Source organism: Oryctolagus cuniculus, chromosome 1 (assembly GCF_964237555.1).
Source record: "Oryctolagus cuniculus chromosome 1, mOryCun1.1, whole genome shotgun sequence".
Lineage (NCBI taxonomy): Eukaryota > Metazoa > Chordata > Mammalia > Lagomorpha > Leporidae > Oryctolagus > Oryctolagus cuniculus.
Window position 1 is genome coordinate 15721966 of NC_091432.1, and position 11665 is coordinate 15733630.

The 11665-nt window shown below is 36.0% G+C and overlaps 1 protein-coding gene across 1 annotated transcript; it reads right to left on the minus strand.

Moving 5' to 3' along the window:
* Positions 1-3647: 3647 nt before the first annotated feature.
* LOC100342267 (olfactory receptor 8J3) lies at positions 3648-4595 on the minus strand. The gene has a single exon (XM_002709132.2). It carries the CDS (start codon positions 4593-4595, stop codon positions 3648-3650), a length of 948 nt encoding a protein of 315 aa, XP_002709178.2.
* Between the last annotated feature and the right edge of the window lie 7070 nt (positions 4596-11665).

Consider the following 11665-nt stretch of genomic DNA (forward strand, 5'->3'; position numbering starts at 1 on the left):
ATGTGTGTACATACATATATATGTGTATATATGTATATATACATATATATGAGAAATTCTAAAATTTCAAGGAATGATACTTTTAATAGCTTCATCAACTATTAAGAAATGAACAAACAAAAAATAAATAATAAATAGAGATAGCTGTTCTAACATCTGTGGCATGGGTCAACAGAATTACAGGACAGGTCTACCTAATGTAGTGAATCCAATGTCCTGCATAACCACAGAAAAATTCTTGATAATCCTTGTAAGCCAGATCCAGTGCTCTCTCTACCCTCATGGAGAAGCTTTGTTTACTCTGCATTTTTCCCACATTGACATATGTAGATTGAATTTGTGAGTCATCATGGTCGTATTCCTCATGCTCAAGCTCTAGAGAATTAGAAATGAGTTATGTTTACATCCCATGTTGCCTGAGATGGCACCACTGAGACACTGCTAGTTATTCACAATCCCTCCTGAGATGCAAGGGGACATTATTATAAGCGAATGCTGTGATAAGGGTCTGCTTAAACAAAATAGTTATCTTCAATAGTATGGAGACTTTTGCGTATTTATGGGAAATGACAATATCACTGATAATATGCAATTTCTGGGATTCCAAGTCTGTCTGAAATAAATTTTATTTAAATAATTGAATAAATCAACCATAATACTATGCAGATCCAGTTCTAAGTTTATCAGTTTACAATCAGTGTTCATCAGTGTTCTTATTGCCGATCAATATTTGCCTCTGTGGATACAATACATTTTGTTTATGCATTCATCAGTTGATCAACATTAGGACTATTCTGTTTTTTTAACTTTTATTTAATGAATATAAATTTCCAAAGTACAGCTTATGTAATACAATGGCTATTCTATTTTCCACCTAATACAAAGAAAGCTACTATGACATTTGTGTGTCACTTTTGTATTGGGTTAATAATTATGACCAGAATTTGGGACTGATTGGAAAGTTTAGTATAAATCTTTTCAGAAACTTTCAAAAATGTCTCCAATGTTTTCATTCTTGCTAATAGTATGAGTGTTCTACGTTCTTCCTATCCTCATTAATACTTGATACTGTCACTCATTTTGATTAGATAGATACTTGTGGATGTGTAATTCTTAACCTGAATGAGACAGAGTTGAAAATACCTGTGATGATCCCAATGCATATTACAGTAAAGATGTGCCAAGAGAAATAGGGAAAAATAAAGAAAAGAGAGAGAAGAAAAAGAAGGAGGAGGTGGAGGAGCAGGAAGAAGAGGAAAGGAGAGAGAGAGGGAAAAGAGGAGAGAGAGAGAAAGAGAGAGAGAAAGAACAATGGCAGGGTATATCAAAATAACACAGGTGCCAACTGCAAAGTTTCCCATATATCACAACACTTTGAAAACTAATATAAATAATTCAGAATGTTATTATCATCCTAAGTATAAAATAAATTCCTGCACCACAATAATAGAAATAAATTAGTAAATTGTAAATAGAGAACAGAAAAATGTGCCACACAGAATTATTCCCAGTAATAATATATGTAGATACTCTGCTCTCAAGCAGGTGGTGTGTAACTTCCACTCCTTCAGTGTGAGTGCAAATAGCGACTTCTGTCTATAGACTACAGTATGAAAGAAGCAGGGAGTAACTTCAAGTGGAGAAGCCTAACAAAGACTAGCTCAGCCTTCACTTCAAAGTTATTGTCAGCCATTGTAAGGTACCTTGATAGTACATGTCCTTGTTATGTAATGTGATTAGTTTGTCAATTCACTTTTCTGATTTTCCTCCCTGAAATTCATTCCCCCAGTTTTATCATGAGAAAAACATCACTAGAAAGCCCAACAGAAGATATTCCCAACTTGATCAATTCTCAATACTGTGGCAGTCATAGGAAATAAGAAAAGTCTATACAAAGTGACAGCTTAGAGGAGTTTAAGAAAACATGATGATCAGATGTAATATTCTATTCTGGATGAGACCCTGGAACATAAAATGGACAGTGAGTAAAAGCTAAGTAAATCTGAATAAATGATGGACTTTATTAACAACAAAAATAGCTGACATTTATCAACATTGCTCAGGCTGTTGAGATTGTGGCATTACCTCCACATCTTCCTTATAAGGAACCAGACTTAGTTTAAAAATAGCACTCTGAAGATCACAGCAGTTCCATGTAACCAAGTCTACTATTTTTTTCCCATAAAAATATATGGTTGCTTTATCCTGGGAGAAGAAAGAGAGGTGAACATGGGTCATTAAGAGCCATGGACTTAACCGCTAATAGAACCACTGAGTCTTCAGAGACCAAGATCTGGCTATTCATTTTGTTACTACTGAGGTGTCACTCTTTTTGGAGGAAACACACACAACCTTATGCTAAGTGAAAGAAACCAACACTATAATTTATATGGTTCTATTTTTATGATAATTCTCCAATTAGCAAATAAAACATAGATCAGTATTGTGTGTAGTTGTGAATGAGGATGTGAATTTACTGGAAATAAGCAAATGGGAATTTCTGTGGTGATGGGATATTCATAATCATATTAAGGCCATATGTGTGGGATACCATGAGTTTATTCATGAACACTGATTCTGTATTTCAACACTAAGGCAACAGAAAGATATACAACTTACAACTCTTCTATATCTCTAATTTTTCTTGCAGCACTATATTTCTTGTCTTGTTATCATGATGCCCAAAGATGTTGTCACTATACTTGAAGAAACTCTTTAGCACAGTGCCTCACAAGTATAGTGAACATGCATATATAATGTTAATGTGCTATTCCCAGTCTAATTATTTGATTAAATGTCAAGATTCATGTTTAAAGTTATCTTGTAGACTCCTCCATAAAGCTTATTAAAATATGACCTTGATTATATTATTCTGATACATTAGTTCTGAGAGATGGCTGTGCTCCTCCTATATAAATGCAAAGGTGCACAACAGATTTAGGTGCATACTCAATAATTAAGAACTATCAGAAAATATAAACTATTTTTATAAAAACAATTAAATGTTTCTTCTAATTATGTAAGAAACTTTCAGGATAATTTCTTTTTAAATGTGTAATAATATCATAATACAAGACACTTATTTTATATGCTAAAATAGAATGATGCTTAGAGCATGAAGAAAGGAAAATCTTTATAGAATTCAGTATGCTTGCAAATGAAATACAGCATGAAAATGAAAATGTATTCTGTGATGATACAGGGTGATTTCATTTAAAATCATCTAAATTATCTAAACAATGTTCTTTGAAATAGAATGATTTCAAATGTATTCTGACTCTGATAAGATTTCAAAATATACTTATTGGTAGTATATGTTTGACTTCCCATCCATATATTATTATTCTGTCCACATTGATGTAATCTTAATAAATATCTCTCTCATAACTCCTGAAACATTTCTTCCAAACCAGCTACCTGCTTATTACCAGAAAAAGTTAGTGAAGACCATCTTTGCTACTGTGCTACTCTCATAACTCAGAGATCCCCAGTGTGTTACTCAAATTCAGTACTTTCCAACTCCTAGAATCTTTTGCTTTTCCGGATTTCTGGAAAAATTGTAAGTCAGCCATCAAACTTCTTTTGCTCTCTGATGTGTTTAAAGCTTAATCTTAACCACTTCTTCATTTACCTACATGTTTCTAAAATTACATTGACTTAAAGGAATAGCACGGACTTGCCATGAGTCTCTGTAAGGCAGCCTTCACATCCTTATTCCTCAGACTGTAGATCATGGGATTCAGCATAGGGATCACCAGAGTGTAAAACACAGAGGCCATTTTATCAGTGTCTAATGAATGATTACTTCTAGGCTGTAAATACATAAACAGCAGTGTCCCATAGAACACTGTGACTGCCATCATATGTGAGCCACAGGTGGAAAAGGCTTTCTTCCTTCCTTCTGTTGAACGTATCCTTAGGATGGACAAGACAATGTTGAAATAAGATATGAGAACTATAGTCATAGAAAAAAATAAGTTTGTAGCTGCGGATACAAAGACTACTGTTTCTGGAATATAAGTATCAGAACAAGATAAAGCTAAGAGAGGCACATTATCACAGTAAAAGTGATTGATGACATTGGAGGAACAATAAGACACAGAGAACACACAAGATGAAACCATGATAGCTGTGAAGAGGCCATAGAGATAAGTCAGGGAAACGAGCAGCAGGCAAATCTGCCGAGATACCACCACCATGTAGAGCAGGGGATTACAAATGGCCACATAGCGGTCATAAGCCATCACGGCCAGCATGAAGATCTCAGACACAATGAAAACCAAGAATCCACCCAGCTGAGTGGCACATTCATAGTAGGATGTAGTTTTCCTCTTCATTAAAAAATTGATCAGCATTTTAGGAGCAATGACTGTAGAGTTGCCCAGGTTGATGATAGCCAAATGTCGGAGGAAGAAGTACATGGGGGTGTGAAGTCGTGAGTCAACGCTGGTGAGGGTGATGATGCCCAGGTTCCCCACCACGGTCAGCCCATAGATCACCAGGAACACACAGAAGAGGGGGAGCTGCAGCTCTGGACGCTCTGAGACTCCTATAAGAATAAATTCAGTGACCTGGCTCAAATTTCCAGGAGCCATGCAGGAGTGGGAACTTCATCTGTTTGAGGAAGAAAAGAAGTGGTTACTAACTTTAAGACTTATTTTCTGGGGTTGCTATTAGATAGCAAAGTCAATTACTTGTTGAAGGTTCCTTGAATTATGTATTAATCTGCTTCAGTTACTCAACTCGAGATTTTAGGTCTAATAAGTTCAGTTTCCCATTGTTTGGGTGTCAGAATTCTAGAAGTAAGATGGAACAAGTGATCAGAATGGTGTTTTTGACATTTTAAGCTTTAGCTGCTTATGAAGCATATTTCTACCACATAGGCCAACTAATATTTAAATCTGCAATATACTGGTATAGTTAGGGTTGCAAGTGCTTGTGAAATGCCAACCCAGATCATGGTAGGGTGATTAAAAATCTATTTCAATTTGTAAACAAAACTCCTAATATGCTCATTACTCATTCATATTCTACTTCAATTAAGTCCAGCTGTCTTATCTTGGGATTACAGTGCAAAGGAAATTAAAAACAAAGTTCATTTTAGAGGATTGTATTTTAGGTCAGGTGAACTAAGGGGGACCAGGAATTTTCCTGTTGATAATGTGATAGATTTTCTGTTTTATCAAAACAGGAATCTAGGGTTCTGTAGTTTTTTTTTTTTTCCCAAGATTTATTTATTTATTTGAAATTCAAGTTACAGAGAGGCAGAGGTACAAAAGAGAGAGAGTTTTTCCATCTGATGGTTCATTCCTCAGATGGCTACAATGGCTGGAGCCGCACCGATCTGAAGCCAGGAGATCTGAAGCCAGGAGCCAGGAGCCAGGAGCCAGGTGCCAGGAGTCAGGAGCCAGGAACCAGGAGCTTCTTCAGGGTCTCCACCTGGGTACAGGGACCCAAGGACTTGAACCATCTTCTATTGCTTTCCCAGGCCATAACAGAGAGCTGGATCAGAAGTGGAGCAACCAGGACTTGAACCGGTGCCCATTTGGGATGCTGGTACTGCAGGCAGCGGCTTTACTCGCTATGCCACAGCACTATCCCCTTTGCAGTTTTCATATCACATCTTCCTCCTGCATACACAAATGACTCTCCTTAAATGGTATGTTATCTTTTTGATATCTAATGGAATCCGTTTACTCAGCTAAAATGTTGGCAGATTTCTCCTGTAAAATAAATGACTTATCTAAACATTTCCATTTCTGTATTGAATATAAATGTATATATATGCATGCATATGTATGTTATGAGATGTATGTACTTTTTCCTTAGAATATTGGTGATCTATAGTTACATTTTGAGATTTTCAGTAGATGTGTATCCTATTTCTATTCACAGGTTATCCTCTAAAACATTCATTTTTAAATTTAGATAACATTGCAAACATAAAACTAAAATAAAACAATATTAGTGAGCAAACACCCATCATTTCAGTAAAGATAAAATTTGCTTAAGTATGTAAGGCATAATGATGCCCATTTTAATTAGGAAAAAAATTGACACTTTGTATTTCAAAATCAGTCATAAATCTTAGAAAGTGACATAAGTTTAAACATTATGTTCTTTGATTAAATATAATTCCAAGTGCTTTCTAAAATAAAAGTGAAATGGTTCATTTTAAGAGATGGCTTTGAATTGTTTAAAAAGACTAATAAACAAGAATGAGATCAATACTTCCTACCCACCTCGAAGGGAGAATCTAATTCAGGTTGTTAGTGAGTGTCTCTTCGCAGCTGTAGCAAAGTGGGTGGCTGGGTCTCTAAACACTTAGACCCTAATTCTGAGAGACAGGTGATTCCAGGATCCTCACATTGCTTTTTATACCCTTGGGGAAGATGGCACCAGGGATGTGCTCTTTAACAAAGCATCCCTGTAGGAATCTAAAGGAACACCCTTTGTGTTTTCTTCTTGGGAGTTTGAGCCAATGTTATTGAAATGAGTTCAATTCAAAGACAGATAAGGGACACTGATATTAGTGTGTTATTGTCCAAGTACCTCATTTCAATTCTCAGCTCATTATTGCACAGACTTTTTGAGATGGCAGTTGATGGGCTAGAAGTGAAACTAGCACACATACCATGTTTATTAAACCACCCTCACTGCCAGAAACTGCTCCTCCCCATTTTACTTGAAAAACCAAATACGCATAGTCATTATTTCAAAGAATGGGGTAAAGTGGACGTTAAGGATGTGTCCTCCAAATGCATTCCTCAAGAAATAAAATTATCCTTTTACTTATTTCCTTTGTGCTTACATTTCAGAAAAGAAAAGAAACAACTACTGGAGAAGAGTCGAACATGCTATTGTAAAATAAAGCCTTTGTATTATGTTTGGACATGTCTATAAATTTCCTGAAATACAAATGCAATTTTTAGAACACCAAAAAATGTACACACATGGCTTTTTTGCATGCATTCATTGACAAAAATTTTTAGTAAGGCATATGCCTTTGGAGTAAGACCTTTCTGCAAGGGAGGAGAGAACTTCCACTTTGACTACAGCCTTGTCTAAAGAAGATCGGAGTTGGCGAACTGAAGAGGCTTCCATGGCCTTGGCAGCTCATGACAAGAGCCTCGGGTGACTACTGACGTCATAAGTAAGAGTGTCAATTGTTAAATCACCAACAGGAGTCTCTGTGCACTTACTCTGCATGTAGGATCTCTGTCCTTAATGTGTTGTACTATGTGAATTAATGGTAAAACTAGTCTTCAAACAGTACTTTATATTTTGTGTGTCTGTGTGGGTGCAATCCATTGAAATCTTTACTTAATATATACTAAGTTGATCTTCTGTATATAAAGATAATTGAAAATGAATCTTAATGGAGAATGATATGGGAGAGGGAATAAGAGATGGGATGGTTTGTGGGTGCGAGGGTGGTTATGGGGGGAAAATTGCTACAATCCAAAAGTTATACTTATGTATATGTATAGACATTCCATACATCATTTATAGAAATATCATATATATATAAAATCTGGATATATGTGATAACTTCAAAGAGTTTATTGAAAATTTGACTAAATAAACAAGTTTGTCTTTGTGTAAAACATTTTGAAATTTTTGTGTAATTTTTTAATTATATACCCTTCTATGAACTTATTGAAGAGTCATTCTGTGTGTGTGTGTGAGAGAGAGAGAGACAAGATTGCCCCCTACATGCCTTAAATTAAAATTTATGGTGAACAAATATGCCATGGTGACATTTCTATAAAGTATAAATGCACTCACATGGAACAGTAATGTCTACTTTATAAGAATGCATGCACAAATAGATTCACATTAAGCACTTTCGAGTAGTTACTTAAAAGTGGATGGTCCTTAGGACTGAACATAGGAATTAATGTGAACTATGTATTAATATCAAGCATGAGTATTTTGGCACAGTGGATTAAAGCAGTTGCTTGGGATACTTGCATCCCATAAAGGAGTGCTTGGGATAGAGTACCATCTCCACTTCTAAATCAGCTTACTGCTTATGCACACCCTGGGAGGCAGCAGACTATAGCTCAAGTACTTGGGTTCCTGCCACTCGTGTGTGAGACCTAGATAGAGTCCCAGGTTCCTAGTTTCAGTCTTGGTCAGTCTTGCTATTGTGGGAACTTGGGCAGTGAACCAAGTATTGTCACTCTTCTCACTCTGTATTCATGCTCCTAAAGGAGACCAAAACGGACGCACATAAAAATGCAATTAAACCTTGAATATGTGGGTTACCTTTAATACATGTTTTCACCTCCACAGATTTTTTCAGGTCATTGATGTCATTCTATTAGCAGATCATTCATTTTTCTTAAAGTTATCAATTGTAAGTCATCTTAACAGTAAGCTATCATTAATCATTGTGCTATGGTGTGAGGATCTGGCAAAGAGGATCTAAATTCATGCCGTATTTATTTCATGGCTCCTAATAAAATCTTCACAGATGTTCACCTAATCCTTGACATATCAAATATTGGTAATCTAATTATAAATCTAAATCTGAAGTAGAATGCTTTATTTCCTACTTAGCACAGATTTTGGAAACAGATTTGCATGCTGAGTTATACTCACATTTTACTCTGCTTCTCTCTAGTCTACACATTTTTCATGGTTCAATCATGTTTCTTATTTAATGCTTGGTGACTTCTATGAAATACCTATTACTAATTTTCTAGTTAATTTTGTTCCAGTTTATCAACCTAAGACTTTTTTTTTTCTGAAAGTCTGACCAAATCTTTATTAGGCTAATTTATATAGATTTCCATATAACCTAGAAAATTAACTTTAAGTGACATGATTCTACACATATAGGAAAAATTCCATCAAGAAACTATTTGAATAAGTGAATTCAGTGAAGTTGCAAAATCAGCACACAAAAAATCAGTAGCATTTTTATATGGCAATCATGAACTCACTAAGAAAGAATTTATGAGAGTACTCTCATTCACATTAGCTACAAAAAATAAAAGTTTTGAATAAATTTATCTAAGTATGTGAAGGCCACTGCAAAGGAATTTGCAAAACAGTAATGAAACGAGTTGAGGAAGATACAAAAAAGTGAAAAGGCCTTTCATGTTCATGGATTAGAGGAATGAACATACTCAAAAAGTCCACACTACCCAAAGCAATATATGGATTCAGTGAATTCCCATCAAAATACCAAAGAAATTCTTCACAGAATTAGAAAATAATCCTAAAATTCATGCAGAAATACAAAAGATCCTTACTTGTCAAAGTAATTTAAACAGATACAAAGCTGGAGGCATCACTGTATCAGGTTTCAATACATTTTTCAGGGATACTATAGCAAAAACAGAATTGCATTGGCATAAAAAAATACACGTAGACCAAATAGAAGAGAATAAAACACCCAGAAGTAAATCCATGAATTTACAACAAACTTATCTTTGAAAAAAAGTGTTAAAATAGTTTCTGGGGAAAGGCAGCCTCATCAATAAGTAATGCTATGAAAACTGGATTTCCAAATGCTGAATTTTGAAAAAACCCTGACCTTTCAACTTAGACAAAATTCAACTCAAAATGGATCAAAGATGTAAACCTAAGACAAAAATTATGAAACATACAGAAAGTACTCCAAGATGTTGGCATAAGCAATACTTTGTTAGGTAAGAGCCGAAAAGCAGAAGCAATAAATTAAAAAAAAATAGAAAAATCTGATTTTATTAAACTGAAAAGCTTCTACAAAGCAATGAAAAAAATCAAAATTGAAGAGATAATAGACAGAATCAGAGAAAACATTTCAAACTTTTCATATGAATAAGGAAATTAATATCTAGACTACATAAGGAATACAAAAGTTCAACAACAAACCATGTAGTTAAGAGGAATGTGAATGAACACTTTTCAAAAGAAGAAATATGGATGATTCCAAATAGAAGGAAAAATGCTGAGTATCATTGGCCATCATGAAATGCAAATAAAAATCACAATGAAAGTGAAAATGACTATTCTCAAAATGAATAAAAGTAACAAATGCTGGTCAAGTTTTTTGGAAAAGGAAACCTTAATACACCATTGATGGAGAGAAAACTATTAAAGCCATTGTGAGGCCGGCACTGCGGCTCAACAGGCTAATCCTCCACCTAGCGGTGCCAGCACACCAGGTTCTAGTCCCGGTCAGGGCGCCGGATTCTGTCCCGGTTGCCCTTCTTCCAGGCCAGCTCTCTGCTATGGCCCGGGAGTGTACCCCACGGGAGACCAGGAGAAGCACCTGGCTCCTGGCTTCGGATCAGCGCAGCATGCCAGCCGCGGCAGCCATTGGAGGGTGAACCAACGGCAAAAGGAAGACCTTTCTCTCTGTCTCTCTCACTGTCCACTCTGTCTGTCAAAAAATAAATAAATAAATAAATAAATAAATAAATAAATAAAAAAAGCCATTGCGGATAAAAGCATGAAGTTTTCTCAAACACACACACAAAATAGATCTACCTTGTGACCCAGCTACCCTATCCTGGAATGAGAGCCACATAGGAAAGATATATCTGTACTCCCATATTTAATGCTGCACATTTCACAATATCAAAGTTAGGGGACCAGCCTAGATCTAAGCTGTGTATGACTGGATAAGAAAATTCAGTATACACACAAAATGAAATGTTACTCAGCAATAAAAAAATAATGAAAGCCTGGCATTTGCATCAGATGGATGAAACTGGAGAGCATTATGGTGAACAAAATAAATCATGTACAGAAAAAATATATGCCACATATTTGTCTTGCAAATACAGAAACACAGTAAGGATTTATATTACTGAGTGTTTATATTTATAAATTCATTTTCACTGGATTACACCCCTTCCATATTAAAACATCCTTCTTTCCTCATTTTATGATCTTCATCTTGATTTGCATGTTAAGTGATTTTAACATACCCATTTCTGCCTTCTGTTTCTGTTTCTCTGGTATGTATTTAATTCTCAAATTTTCCAATTTTTTTTTTTTTGACAGGCAGAGTGGACAGTGAGAGAGAGAGACAGAAAGAAAGGTCTTCCTTTTGCCGTTGGTTCACCCTCCAATGGCCGCCGCGGCTGGCGTGCTGCGGCCTGCACACCGCGCTGATCCGATGGCAGGAGCCAGGTACTTATCCTGGTCTCCCATGGGGTTCAGGGCCCAAGCACTTGGGCCATCCTCCACTGCCCTCCCTGGCCACAGCAGAGAGCTGGCCTGGAAGAGGGGCAACCAGGACAGAATCCGGCACCCTGACCGGGACTAGAACCCGGTGTGCTGGCACCGCAAGGCGGAGGATTAGCCTAGTGAGCTGCGGCACCGGCCCAGATGTTTTTGTTTAAATCTGTCTCTTCCAAATAGCATTCAGTCAGATTTGCTGTGTGGCACATTCTGAAAACCATTTTATATTAAGAAAGATTTACTCTTATTTAAAAAAAAAAGAAAATCACTTAGAGGTTTTTTTTGTATTATCTAGCCACAATATTTATTTATTCTATTGAGATTGAGAAGGGTACAGGCTGATAGAAGAGGGAATTTTTCACTCAGAAAAAAGAAGAAACTTAGGCTGGGAAACTATTTCTACTCTTTGATGCTATGATTAGTCTCACAGATTACTAGAAAATGGTTTGTGAGTTCAATTGTGCATCTGAATATTAGGGCA